The 15,507-nt window shown below is 44.1% G+C and overlaps 1 protein-coding gene across 1 annotated transcript in view; it reads right to left on the reverse strand.

The window, feature by feature from the left end:
- bmpr1ba (bone morphogenetic protein receptor, type IBa) overlaps positions 1-15,507 on the reverse strand; it is a 342,233-nt gene that overhangs the window by 9,884 nt on the left and 316,842 nt on the right. The window contains exons 8-10 of the mRNA XM_069925682.1: positions 12,933-13,071; positions 7,630-7,822; positions 969-1,266 (exon numbers count right to left, since the gene is read on the reverse strand). Coding sequence (XP_069781783.1) covers positions 969-1,266; positions 7,630-7,822; positions 12,933-13,071 — 630 coding nt within the window. The remainder of the gene's footprint in view (positions 1-968; positions 1,267-7,629; positions 7,823-12,932; positions 13,072-15,507) is intronic.

Raw genomic sequence — 15,507 nt, forward strand, 5'->3', positions numbered from 1 at the left:
GTCACAGGTTCAAAGCATAAAGAGGGATGAGAAGCAAATGCTGACACAGCAAATGAATAAATTAGAAGTGAACATACTTGTGGAATTGTTCAGAATTTAACATTTTGAATTAATAATGTGCCTGTCAGCTCCACTAGACTGCAAATATTTGCGTAATTTCTTTGAAAGGATCATAGAGCACAAAGATGGGATGTTCAATTTCCAGCAAGTTGGGAAATGATACAGTCTCCTAGACCCTGGGACCAGCCGTGAACAAGGTCCGCTAACAGATGTCAGGTCAAGTCCCTGAAGGTCAAATGTCCTTTGGAACAATGGTCATGCTGCAAAGTGTGAAGAGAACAGACTATCTTGGAGAGAAGGAAGGGGGAAAAAACAGACATTTCATAGTATCACACAAGGTGGAAACAGGCCCTTTGTCTCAACTTGCCCACACCAACCAATATGTCCCACCCACACCAGTCTCACCCTCCTGCATTTGGCCCATTTCCTCTAAACCCATCCTATCCATGTATATGTTTATATTTTTTCGTTAAACATTGCAATAGCACCTGACTCATCCACCACTTCTCGCAGCCGTTCCAAACACCCACCAGCCACTGTATAAAAACGTAACCATTCTGGTTCCTTTTAATTCTCCCCCTCACCTTAAACCTATCCGAGACTCATATTCACAAAACAACATTTATTTATTTATTTGTATATATGAATATTTATCCTGCAGATGTATTGTTTGTCTGTATGTGTATTATTTCAGGTTGTGTGTCTGCGTGTTTTGCGGCAAGGACAGGAGAATGCTCTTCCATTGGATTGTACTTGTGCAATCAGATGGCAATAAACTTGACTATGGTTATCGATTTCCCCTACTCTGGGCCAAAGACTCTTTGTATTCACCCAATCTATTCCTCTCTAAATTTTGTATACCTTTATGAAATCACCTTTGAAGGAGAGTTTTACATCCCGTAGCTCACCTGATAAATTTAACAGCCAAGCCTAGGTCCGCGATACAGCACATTCCGTTCTTCTTCACCAGGATGTTTTTGCTTTTCAGATCCCGATGGGCAATGGCTGGCTTTCCCTGGGTGCCAAAGATCTCTGTGTGCAGGTGGCAAAGTCCACTGACAGTGGAATATGCCAACTTCAGCATGGCTTTTGTGTCAAGAGTGGTGGATTTTAAATAGTCATACAGAGAGCCGTTCTCATGGTAATCTGTGATCAGGTACAGCTGTGTCCATGACCCTGTCCCTTTGATATCTGCAGCAATAAAACCTTTAAAAAAAAGCATAGGCAGTGTTCAAACTTAGGAACAAATTATCTAATCAAATATTTACAATTTGTAAATTAGGCTGGCATGGTTAGCGTAGCGGTTTGTGCAACGCTATTATACCACTAGTGACCAGGGTTCAAATCGGCCACTGTCTGTAAGGAGTTTGTGACCTGCACGGGTTTCCTCTGGGTTCTTTGGTTTCCTCCCAATATTCCAAAGGTGTATGGTGTTAGTAGGCGAACTGGTCACATGGGTGTATTTGGACAGTGCAGGCATGTGGGCTGTCCTGTTACTATGCTGTATCTCTAAATTTAAAAAAAAATTAAAATTATTTAATTAAAATTAACTAAATTACATTAAAAACATTTGCATCTCAGGTTCCAGGAATAAAGTGTCAAATGGGGAAGCTAACACTTTCTTAGAGCCTCAAGAGTTAATTAAATAGGTTTTTAAAATTATAATGACAAATTTTAGTTGTTTTAGTTGTCTTACTTTGAAGACATTGATATTTCTGGGTTGTACGGGATGGGGTTGGGTTTGAGGGGCGGCACTGTCTTTTGGATGTTGCATTAAAGCAAGGTTCAGAATGCTCTCACGGATAGGTACAAAAGATCACAAGGTATTTAAATAAAAACAGAGGTGGTATACACAGTGACTCTCAGTCAATATTTCTGTAAACAGATGATCACATCTGTGGGAGTTTTCTTTATTATGACAGCAACCATAATTACACTTTAAAAGACTTTTATGAACCTAAATGTGTTGGAGTGTTTCAACAGGGATGTGGAAGGTTGCCACAAAAATGCAAGCCTTTCTTTCTTTCTTGGTTGTGTTCACCCTGCTGTCCTCCTCATTGCAGAGACAAGGAAGTTTCTCAAATCCCTCTGGATGTTTTATGGTTGTGATTCTTGTTTAAATCCCCTTGGTTCGGTAAAGCAAAATAACTGCAGATGCTGAAAATCTGAACTAAAACCCCAAAACATTCTAAATACTTCCTGTGCGAAGCAGCATGTGTGGAAAGAAAAACAGAGTGAATCTTAACTTTATTTCTATTTCTATGGATGCTGTCTGACCTGCTGAGTGATTGCAGTAATTCTTTTTTTTAATTGTTTCTTGATTTTGCATCTCCCACAAGTGGAAGAACTCTTGTATGTATCTGATGAATTATTTCATTTCCATACACTCTTGCTTCTCTTTTACTCATTACATACAGTATGCAAAAAATATTTTGGTGTCCTCCTTTTCTGTTATTTACTTTATATTTCATCTTTTCTCCCCTTGTTGCTTTTTTTGTTGCCTTCAGTGGGTTTTTAAAAGCTAATCAATAATCCAGCATCCCACTAAATTTTCCAATACCACATGCCCTCTCTTTTGCTTTTATACTATCTTGGACTTCCCCTGACTGCCACCGCCCCCTTTAGAATGCTTCTTCTTCTAAACCCAACCTCCATTTGATTCTATCTCCCCACTTCCCCTTCCCAATGACTTCTCCCTCATGTCCCTCCACCTCTTACATTTCCGTCCAATACCCTAACACTTGGCCCCTCCATCAGCTCCTTTCCCCTTTTATCTTCATAATATCACCCCCCCCCCCCCCCGTACTTCAATTGATATAAGGTCCACAAATGCTTCCTGACTTTCTGAGTTCCTCCAACAGCTCAAGGTTTCAGCATCTGCAGTTCTTGTGTTTCTCTCTTATAGTCCAATTGTTCCTGAACCTGCGCTTTGTGTCATTTCAATTTGACCTCCCTGCCTTTGCAATAGAACCCCAACTGTGACTTTCATCCTAATGGCCCCTTTTTTCGGGTTTAATTGAAGACAGTGAGAGATCCCCATGGGAGATAAGTTGGCGAGTGGCGTACCAAGGTCACCTGAAAGAGAGGCACCTAAAATAAAGCTGATACTCTCCAGTGTAAGCAGAATGACTGATAGAATGGATTGGATTTCAAACATTCTGAAACTCAATTTGACTCTGGGGATCGATCGCTTGGCAGTCACTCGTCAAGCCCTTGATAGAGTGCTGTGTGAAGATATTTTAGCCTTTCTCTTTATACTGTTTTATTCAATCTATAACATTTACCTCAAACACATAAAATAGGGCTGTGGTATGGGGTGGTGAAGAGCATTGATACAGTAATGGTCACTGTAAGGTGATTGGGTTGTTGTATAATCTCTATTTGGTTCACACGTGTGCTGCAGGGAACAAAAATGTTGCTACGTTTGAGTTAAAAGGAGAAGCTAGATAGCCTGGAGTCACACAATAGATGCTGGAATCCTAAACTAAACAAAAACCAGAGGACATCTATTTAAGGTCAGTCGAGGAAAGTTTAGGGGAGATGTCAGAGGTGTGTGTTTTTTTACACATAGAATGGTGGTTCCCTGAAATGCATTGTCAGGGGTGGTGGGGGAAGCTGCTACAATAGGAACATTCAAAAGACTCTTAGATAGACACATGGATGTAAGAATAATAGAGGGTTCTGGGTGCGAGGTCAGGAAAAATTAGACTGTTGTGGAGGAGGTTCCCAAGGTCAGCACAACATCATGGTCTGAAGGACCTGTACTGTTCTGAAATGTTCCATGTAAACAAAACTCTGCTGGAAGAACTCAGCAGATTAGCAGCAGTGGGGGACAAAGAACAGTTGACCATTTGTTGAGACTCAAATAAAGAGCAAATGGACTGGGACATCTCACCTTGTTGTGTAGGCGGCTAATGGTTGACAACATGAAAGTATATAAAATCATGAGGGGCATGGATAAGGTGAAAGTTCACAGCCTTTTTCACCAGGATAGGGGAGTCTAAAGCTAGAGATCACAGATATAAGGTGAGAGGGGAAAGATTTAAAAGGAACCCGGGAGCACATAATTCGCTCTGAGAGCGGTGAGTGTGCGGAACGAGCTGCCAGATGAACTGGTAGAGGTGAAGAGAATAGTAATCTTTAAAAGAAATTCAGACAGGTAAACGGGAGAGAAAAGTTTCAAAGGATGTGGATAAAACAGGAAAATGGGACTAGCTTGTACAACAATGGTGCTCTTTGATTAGCAAGGGATTGCTTAAGGTGGTATGAGTGGGAAGGGAAGGTTGAGAACCACTGCTCTAGACCCAATTGTTACTGAAATATTTTGCTTGAGAAAAATTGTCATTGGCCCATTTCCTTTGCAGTTATGAAACCTTGCACATAACGAGTCAATTAGGAACGATTAAAACAGTGGTTTTCAAACTTTTTCTTTCCATACCTTAAACACTCCCTTACTAATCACAGAGACATAGGGAATACTTAAAGTGGTACGTGAGTGGAAAGAAAAAGTTGAGAACCACTGCTGTACAATATACCTGAATATGACAATCAACTCTGTATCATTATGTTGCAAGAATAAAGAGAACCTGGAGGGACTTAGCAGATCAGACAGCATCCATGGAGAGAACTGGATAATCAATGTTTCAGGCTGGGACCTTCTGATGAGACACAGTTTCGACAAATCTGAAAAGTTGACTGACCATTTCTCTCTGGGTGATCGCTGCATGGCCGGGAACTGTGCTGCACCATCCAAGATCGCAGTCTGCAGCGGATTGTGATGGTGGCTCAGGCACACATCCCTTTCTCCTCTACTCTACCTATAATTCCTGCTGCCTTGCAAAAGCAGGCAAACTTATTAAATGTTCCCACCTCACACACCCATTCGCCCCTCTCCAGTCAGGAAGAAGATAAAACAGTGTGGGATCACGCACCACCAGATTCAAGAAGAGTTTCTTTCCCACCATTATCAGAATGAACCTTAAATGAGTACAATTATGTTCTCTTTTCTCCAGAACAATTTAATTCTCTCTGTAACTTTGTTCTGTATCTTATGTGTGAGATTTCCAGTTGGACTGCTCTCAAAATAAATTCCATGAATGCATTTTGTCACATGTGAGAATAAACTGGAACTTGAACATCTGCAGTTCTTGTATTTCTCTGACTATGGAGAAACCCAACTTAGGAATCAGTGAGCAGGTTATTAGTGAGTAAGCTTCAAAACAAGAAGCTTTTGCCACTCACTGCGAGGTTCTCTATGTAATAATGCTTCACTTTTCTGTTAACTGAGAGTGGGCTCTGTGAACAGGGTGTACCTGGGCAATGTTCCATATTATTGGGTAGATGCCAGTGTTGTAACAGTACTGGAACAGTTTGGCTGGAGGCATAGCTAAGCTGGAGAGCAAGTCTACTGTACAACAGCCAGAAATTTGATTGGTCTCTTGCTGGAAAGTGGAGCCAAGCAGCAGGATGCAAGATGTCCTCTCTGCCTCCACAAAGACTCTGGTGTTCAGTTTTACCTCTGTGAAAACTGGTGAATGTGTCGTTAATTAGTTTTATCTCGCTGGTTGCTTCACTCACTTTGTCCACAGATCAATCTGGCAGCTGTTTTGTTCAGGTCAAAGTGATGGTGACACCACACCATGCTTGGCAGGGATAATGGAAAGCCCAGCCAGGGAGTATTTCATACCCTTGCTGATTTCAAGGCGTTTTCCAAATGTTGTTTAACGCGGAGAAAATGAGAGGGAGGACAGTCAGAATCTTTACCCCAGGGTAAAAGTGACACTTACTCGAGGACAAGCATTTAAAGTGAGGGAGGGGGTGGGAATGGGCAAAATTGAAAGGAGATGTGGGGAGGGGGGAGGAGGGCAAATATTTTACACAGAGAGGTAGGTGCCTGGAGTATTCATGAAGCCTCCCGATAAATACATGATCACACAGGGAATGGAAGGTTCATACGCAAAAGATTTCATCTAACTTGGACATTATGTTGAGCACAGATATATGCACTGAAGGGTTGTTCCTAAGTTATAGTATTCCATGATTGATATTTTATGTTCTCATAAAGCTGAGTGTTCCAATGAATCTTCCAACAGAAGATTGGAAAAAACAGGAACTAAATAATTGTTGAAGCTTATACAGAGAGCATCCTTAGTCTCTGTGTCACTGGGTCTCACACAGAGAACAATCTTTTTTACGGATCCATGTGATGTGCATGTTGGTGGGAAGGCCATTTACTTCTCCTCCTCCTATCAATGGCTTGTTGGGCTAACATTGAAGTGTTAACTGTATTGCTGAAGTTCTATCTTTGGCTTGGCTTCGCGGACGAAGATTTATGGAGGGGGTAAAAGTCCATGTCAGCTGCAGGCTCGTTTGTGGCTGACAAGTCCGATGCGGGACAGGCAGACACGGTTGCAGCGGCTGCAGGGGAAAATTGGTTGGTTGGGGTTGGGTGTTGGGTTTTTCCTCCTTTGCCTTTTGTCAGTGAGGTGGGCTCTGCGGTCTTCTTCAAAGGAGGTTGCTGCCCGCCAAACTGTGAGGCGCCAAGATGCACGGTTTGAGGCGATATCAGCCCACTGGCGGTGGTCAATGTGGCAGGCACCAAGAGATTTCTTTAGGCAGTCCTTGTACCTTTTCTTTGGTGCACCTCTGTCACGGTGGCCAGTGGAGAGCTCGCCATAGAACACGATCTTGGGAAGGCGATGGTCCTCCATTCTGGAGACGTGACCCATCCAGCGCAGCTGGATCTTCAGCAGCGTGGACTTCTATAGTCACGTGTAAACTGACCCAATGGGTACTATTGTTCAGGATAATTTCACCAACAATGTGGTCACTTATGTCCTGGAATTTAAATCACTCACATCTGCCTTGGTGGAATTTGAATTCATAGTCTCCGGATTATTAAACCAAGGTTCTGAGTTAAGTGCTGGAGACTTTGGACTGAAATATTGATTACCCTTTAATTCCATTTGGGGATGTCTCGATGTAATGCTTAGATGCCCTTAAGGAGCTGGGTAGGAGTTCTTGGGATGTACTGATGATGAGGAATATCAGACCAGAATGAAAGCAGTGAAAGTTCCTGTGGGATGGTCATATTCCTCTCCCCATTAATGGTCTTAATTCTACACACCATTGACATATCTGTCCATGGCCTCATGTGTTGCCAAAGTGAGGCCACTCTCAAACTGTGAGGAACAACACCTCACAACACAGTTTCCAACCAGATGGCATTAATAACAACTTCTCCAATTTACAGTGATCCCCTACCCCAGTTCTCTTTCCCTCAGCCCCTCTGTCTCCTTTCCTCCAGTTCCTCACTTTAATGTACTTCACAGGACCCCAGCATCTGCAAGTTTTCATGTTTACCTCTTTTGAATTGGATGGTTGGAGCTTCATGAAGAACTTCCACACAGTCTATCCAGGTTCCCAGTAAGTTCCCTCCAACCCTGAAAACACCAAGGTTTCTGATCCTCATCCCTAACCATTGACACCCCCCCCCCCCCAAATGAATGGGTCGAATGAAACTCTATTAGTGCCCAGACAAGGGAGATGTGACAGAGAAACTGAACTCACCGAGGATGTTCTCATGCCTCATGAGCACAGTCTGATAGATCTCTGTCTCCCTGAACCAGCTTGCCTCTTCCATGGTGAAGAAGACTTTCACAGCAACTTTCTCGCCACGCCACCTCCCCATCCAGACTTCACCGTAGCGGCCTTTCCCAATCTGCTTCACCATTTGAATCTGTTTAGCTATCGTCCGTTGTACCTGTTGAAAGATAGAGCAAGCATCAGCAACTTTAAATCACAACTTGCGTTACTCACTTGTGTGGGTATTTCTATGTGTGCGCCTGTGCTCACACATGGGGACATGTGCATGTGGATATGTTCAGAATGTATATGCACACCTGTCTGCATGGATGAGTGAGCATACGCACATGTGTGGCTCTGAAGATTGCTGTGGATGTGTGTGTGCATGCGCTTATAATGTACAAGAGTATGAATAACTGTTACATAGTAAGGTGGCACCATATTTGCACACTAATTCCATAGCCCTTTATTCATTTAATAGTTAAAATCCTATCAATCTCTGTTTCCAACGTGATCAGTGATTTAATCTCCACAGCCTTCTGAAGATTTATTAAGTCAAGAGATTTTTTTTTTCTCTCATTTCACCATTAGATGTAACAGCATAAGAAATAGGAAGAGGATTGGCCATCTGGCCTTTCACGCTTACTCCACCATTCAATAACTGATCTGGCCTTAACTCACCTCCACCCAGCTGTCTGTTCCCCATAACCCTTAATTTCCTTACCATGCAAAAATCTATCTAACTGTGTCTTCAGTTATATATTTAATGAGGCAGTCTCTACTGCAGGAGTGGGCAACCTATGGGCCCGATCCTGCTGCGATCCACGTTTACCCGGCCCGCGATGTCCAGGACAAGGAGATATTAATAAACATCTCGGTAGCATGGAGTTGTCCAGTCGGCACGGACAAGAGCAGGGAGTATGGGACACTCTTGTGGGGGAATTAACGAGTCAACACAAATGGTCGCTGAAGCCTGCGTTGGTTTTAACAAGCACCTTGGGACTTGCAGAGGGGAGGCAACTCTGGATTTTTGACCCTTCGTGGCCAGACCCCTCGATCCAAGGGCTGTGCAGTGCATCTGTCAACAGGAGCAGAAATCTAGGGCAAGGAGGCGTCCCTTGTCACTCCAGCCACATGAAAACCACATGGGAAGCATGCGGTGATCACCAGCAAGAAGAAAGGGGGGGATGAAGAGGAACAAGTGGCACATGTTGCTCCTTGAATATCCCGGTAGGTTGATGTTGTCCCTGCTGCTGCCACTACCTTTGGAGTGGGGCTGAGCGGGGAGGTGGATGGATGTGAGCCATGGGCAAGGGAGGAAGGGCCCGGCCAATTGCTGTGTGACTGTGAGCTTGCCTTAATATGGGGAAGCTGGCGCGGGGAAAAAATAAATGTGCCAAACACCAACTCAATCTTAAAGGCTGGACCAACTGCTTGTCATCAAATGTCGACAGCTGATCAGCTTTATTAGAGTTAAACACACATAGACATAGTGTGAGGTCTATTTTAAAAAGAACAAGATCAGTGCGCGAAGTAGTCTCCAAGGAGTGACACCATTCACATCGAGATAGGCCTGGGGGGGGGGAATGAGTGACAAGTAGTAGGTGTGGGAAAGTCAAACAGTTGGAAAGAAACTTCTCAAGTGGTAGTTGAGGATAAAATGACTGTTTTCTTTTTCTTTCACAAAAATGCAGCTAAAAAAAAACTTAGAGAAAAACTGCAAACTTCCTCTGGAGTAACACAGCCTGCTGAGTCATGTGCAGACCTTGGTGGTGGTATGTGAAAGGGAGGAGCTAATCGATTTGAGTTTTCACTGGAAATCATTGTCGTTTTTTGGCCATTGTACATTACGTACTTCAAGCAGAGGTAATCGAAAACTTAAATTACATAATGTCTGTGTTTCAGTTTTTATTTAATTTATGGTTGCATCATTGCGGCTCACCATTCAACCACTGGACCCCCCATCAGGCCCACACATGAGAAAAGTTTGCCCGCCTCTGCTCTACTGCTTCCTTGGGCAGAGACTACCACAGATTCACCACTCTCTGGGAAAAGCAGAGAATCTGTGCCCTTAGTTCTCATCTTACCTCCCAGTGGAAACAACCTCCCTGCCTCTATTTTATCTGTCCCTTTCACTATTTTATATGTGACACTCAATTTTCTGAACTCCAACGAGTTCAGTCCCAGGCAACTCAACCTCTCCATATAAGCCAACCCCTTCACGTTTGGCATCTACCTGGTGAACCTTTTCTGCGCCACCTCCAAAGCTAGTATATCCTTCTTCAAGAAAGAGGTCCAGAACTGCACAGAGAACTCCAGGTGCAGCCTCACTAATACTCTATACAATTTCAGTAGAATCTCCTACTCTTAAATACATTCCCTCTAGCAATCAAGGACAACATTCCATTTGCCTTCCAGATTACCTGTTGAACCTACAAACTAAATTTTTGTGATTCATGCAGAAACATAGTTAATTCCCTCTGCACAACAGCATGCTGTAATTTTTTACCATTTAGTAGTGATCTATTTTTTCTTCCAAAGTGGATGGCCTTGCAATTAACAACACTGTACTCCATCTGCCAGACTCTTGCCCACTCAATTAACCTAACTTTCTGTCGGCAGACTCTCCACATCTTCTGCACAATTTGCTTTGCCATTTAATTTAGTGTTATCATCAAACTTATTTACGCGTCATTCAGTCCCCTCCTCCAAATTGTTAATGTACAGTATATATCGAGAACAATTGCAGGCCCAACACCCACCTTGCAGCACTGAACTTCTAATCTGAAGTCTTCCTTTATTTCTTTAGTTATCCAAGATTGGCTTCATACTGTCCATGCGTTTAACTGGAACATATTTTTGTTGTGTAGTATGAAAAATGTTCCACTGTTCCTTAACTATCCCAACATATAACCTGCGTTTCTGATCTATGCTAGCCAATTCCTCTCTCTCTTCCCGTGCAATTTCCCTTGTTGAGGCACGCTCTATTTGTATGAGAAATTCAGACATGCTGTGATCATTCTTCAAGAGCATCCCTAATTACAAGATACCTGTCTCCATGCTCAGGACCAGATCTCAGAGAGTATGTTCCCTTGTAGATTCAGTGACATGCTGTTCAAGAAAGCTTTGACATGCATTCTAGGTTCTTTTATGTCATGTAATAAAAACACTGCAATATTACATGAAATTTGCTTTCGACAGCCATAAGGTAGACAGATTCACCAATGGCAGAAATTGCCTGAAGTGCCCCTTACAATCAGAAAATGAGAAGCAAAAGAGAGTCCCCCTCAGAGTTAGCGAATGTATGTGGATTTTCCTCCAGCATTGCTGTAGTCCTCGCAGTCACACAGAGTTTAGACCAAGCCATCAGCAGCCTGAGCTCCAGATCCAAACCTCAGACATGATCAGGAAACCTTCAGTGCCCACCAAAACTTGCATCATGGTTCCAACACTTGGTGTCCCTTCAGTCAGTCTTGAGCCAGTCTCCAGCAGTCCACCACCTGATGTGAATGCCTTGATTGCAGTTGCCAGCAGCCCACAGCCTACATGGGTTCCTCGCCTTGAGTCGCCAACAGCCTGCTACCTGTGTGTTCTTCAGCCACAGAATCCCTCATTGCACCGCAGCCGTGGACACCATCCCATGGGCCATCTCCTCTGCTTCTCCTTCTCAAACAGGGGATGTTCCCTCCATTTTATGGTCCTCTGCTTCCCCACTGTCTGCAGTCCCCCTTGTGGCTGCTGCTGATCATAGACGCTGCCATCTTGGGCCCTGACCCTGTGGTCGCAAATTTTTTAAATAAAATCACCATTGGCTCCATTAATGGGCCATTTAAAGCCTGTATGGAGCTGATGGCAGTCGAATTGGGCAGTTGGACCTCACAGGATGGCTGTGTCTCCGCTCCCTGCTCTCCGTGTGTCTACACCGGCGGCAACTCTGCCATTACATCAGCTCCTGGCAACACCGCCATCTTCCAAGTATGAACGTCTCCTAAAGACTGCCTCAATCGACTTGATTCAGCCAATCAATATGCAGGTTAAAGTCTCTCCAGGACAATGGCTGTTCATTCCTATGTGTATCAGATATTTATTGGTATACTGCCTGTGCCATTGTAATGTCATTATTTGGTGGCATGACGTCCTGTTTTGCGGAAACTGCCAAAATGTTTGGCCTGGAAGTCAGCCTGAAGAAAACTGAGGTCCTCCATCAGCCAGCTCCCCACCATGACTACCAGCCCCCCCCCACATCTCCATCGGGCACACAGAACTCAAAACAGTCAACCAGTTTACCTACCTCGGCTGCACCATTTCATCTGATGCAAGGATCGACAAAGAGATAGACAACAGACTCGCCAAGGCAAATAGCGTCTTTGGAAGACTACACAAAAGAGTCTGGAAAAACAATCACCTGAAGAAACACACAAAGATCAGTGTGTACAGAGCCGTCGTCATACCCACACTCCTGTTTGGCTCTGAATCATGGGTCCTCTACCGGCATCACCTATGGCTCCTAGAACGCTTCCATCAGCGCTGTCTCCGCTCCATCCTCAACATTCATTGGAGTGATTTCATCACCAACATCGAAGTACTCGAGCTGGCAGAGTCCGCAAGCATCGAATCTATGCTGCTGAAGACCCAACTGCGCTGGGTGGGTCACGTCTCCAGAATGGAGAACCATCGCCTTCCCAAGATCGTGTTATATGGCGAGCTCTCCACTGGCCACCAAGACAGAGGTACAAGGACTGCTTAAAGAAATCTCTTGGTGTCTGCCACATTGACACCGCCAGTGGGCTGATATCGCCTCCAACCGTGCATCTTGGCACCTCACAGTTCGACGGGCTGCAACCTCCTTTGAAGAAGACCACAGAGCCCACCTCACTGACAAAAGACAAAGGAGGAAAAACCCAACACCCAACCCCAACCAACCAATTTTCCCTTGCAACCACTGCAACCATGCCTGCCTGTCCCGCATCGGACTTGTCAGTCACCAACGAGCCTGCAGCAGACATGGACATACCCCTCCATAAATCTTCATCCGCGAAGCCAAGCCAAAGAAGATAGACCACTCCCATGAGTGAATCTTTACCCCCATACAATTCCTAATCTCTGCCCAGATGGATTCGGCATTCGGCTCCTTAGATCCTATAGATCTACTCCTTAGAAGGAAGGCCACCTACTCTGAGACTGTCATTCCTGGTTCCGAGTCAGGAAAGCCCACTTCTCTTACCCAGTGGAGCCCGTGCAGAATTGCTTTCTGTTTCAGTGAAATGCTTGAAGTGCAAGTTGCTTACCAGCAGAGGGAGACCCGAACCACTGCCTGAGCTTTGTGACTGCTCGATAAGATCCTTGAGGGATTCACCTGCAGGAATGAAGGTCTCATCCTGTTCAATCCCCATGTTGTATCGTGGCCTTTCCTCTTGCCTTTTATACCTTCATAAAAGAAATAACCTTATTAAAACAGAAGTCTTACAGACCCACAGCACCTGTCAAGATCTCCCAAGTGCTTCTCGACCAGTGAAGTACATTGAAAGTTCAGCCATTGTTGTGATAAAGGAAGAGTTGTGACCAAATCACGTAGACATAGAGCCCTGAAACCACTGACTCCATGCTGACCATGAACTACTCTTACTGCAATAAACCCATTTTTAAAATTCTCACCACAATCTTCTCATAGAGTCATATAGCATGGAGCCAGGCCCTTTAACACAACATGCCCATACCAACCAAAATGTCTTACCCACACTGGTGTCATCTGCCTGAATTTGGCCCACATCTCTCTAAGCCCATCCTACCCATGTGTAAGTGTCCATTTTTTTTCTTAAACACTGGAATTGTCGCTGCTTCAACTAGCTCCTCCTGCAGTCCCTCAGGTTCCTGTTAAATCTCTCTGACCTCAGCTTTAACCCATGTCTTCTGGTTACTGATTTCTCTTCTCTGGGCAAAAGACTCTCTGTGTTCATTCAATCTATTCCTTTCATTATTTGGTTCATTGCTATGAGATCACCCCTCATCCTCTTGCTTTAAAAGGAATAAAACTGTAGCCTGCTCAACCTCTCCCTACAGCTCAGGCCCTTGAGTCCTGACAATAATCCTCATACACGAGTATTGTTTCAGTTCTGGTCATCTCATTATATGAAGGATGTGGAAGCTATGGAGAGGGTGCAGAGGAGATTTACCGGGATGTTGCCTGGATTGGAAAATAAGTCTGAGGAAAAGTTAGCTGGGACTTTGGAGTGAAGAAGGATGAGAGGAGACTAAACAGATGTCTAATAAGATTCTGAGAGGCATAGATAAGGTTGGCAGCCAGTGCCTTTTTCCAGGCAGGAAAAGCAAACACCAGGGAGCATCTCTACAAAGTGAAGGGAGGAAAGTTTAGGGGAGACATCAGTGGTAAGTTTTTTTTTATACAGAGTATTGTGGGTGCCTGGGATGCCTAGCCAGGGATGATGGTGGAGGCTGAAACACTGAGGGCTTTTAAGAGACTCTTTGACAGGCACGTGGATGAAAGAAAAATGGAGGGCTACGAAGTGGGAGTAATTTTTTTTGGTAGGAATATATAGGTGGGCACAACAGCACAACATTGAAGGCCAAGGGCCTGTACTGTGCTGTGATGTTTTGTGTTTTATTCTATCATGTTCTATTTTCTAAATCTCTGTGCCCTTGACAGCTTGTCCACATTTATCCTGTAGCACAGAATGAGCCTTACCAATGTCTGATACAACAGCAACATGACCTCACAACTACTATACTCAACTCTCTACAGATGATGGCTCACACTCCTCAGATTCTACCATACATTTGGGCCAATTTACAGTGATCAATTAACCTGCCAACCTGCATGCATGTTTTTGGGACCTCCAAACTCTACACAGACTGGATTGAACCTAGGTCTCTGGCACTACGAAATAATGGCTGTATCCACTACACCACTGTGACACCACTATCTTCTGCCTACATTAGAAGGCAGATGGGGTCTCACTTACAATCCCATCTGAAAGATGTTACAGTTATAGTGGTAAAGAAAGTATTAGGCATGCTTGCCTTGAGTGCCCTTAGTATAGGGGCAATAACTTTGCAGATGACACAAAGATTGGAGGTGTAGTGGACAGTAATGAAGTCTTTGAAAACTTGCAGGGGGATCTGGACCAGCTGGGAAAATGGGCTGAAAAATGACATGGAAAATTTAATGCAGACAAGTGTGAGGCACTGCACTTTGGAAGGACAAAACAAGGCATCTAGACAAATAGGAGGGTAATGGGCTGAATGTGAGAAAATGGGACTATCCTGGATGGAATGGACAAGTTTTGCCAATAGCCCCAGAGGTCCAGCTGTAGAACTTGATGACTGCATGAGGGAACCAGTCTGGCTTATTGAGATCTCAGACATAAATTCAGAACCTTCATAAATCTTGCTGATCATCAGTCTTTGGCAGAAAGCATATTTACTGTTCTCTGGCTGATTCATGTGGGTTCTTTCCTTTCATTGGAAAATGGTGTCCTCTGGACTCTGAGGACATGCTGACCCTGTTTCAGTGAAAGAGATCATTTTGTCTTTGAAAACCAGCTTTAAGAAAATCAATTAGTTCCACTGGAGATGTATGTATGTTTGCAGACAAGTCTCAGATTAAATCTGTCTTAACCATGGAGAGGTGTTCCAGCTTAAGCGACCCAATTCCCATTACAATGTGTTGCAGAGGGGTGTGGGGAGGGAGATTTTTAGCTTATCACCAGCTGCCTGGTTTTCATTGCAGTCCTTCACACCACACTACAAAATGGGAACATTGCCATTCATTTTATTTAACTCAATGGTGGGATCAATGCCACAGGGAAAGCTGCACCCCCGGCCCATGGCATTCAGTGAACAGAG

The sequence above is a fragment of the Narcine bancroftii genome, chromosome 3 (assembly GCF_036971445.1).
Source record: "Narcine bancroftii isolate sNarBan1 chromosome 3, sNarBan1.hap1, whole genome shotgun sequence".
NCBI lineage: Eukaryota > Metazoa > Chordata > Chondrichthyes > Torpediniformes > Narcinidae > Narcine > Narcine bancroftii.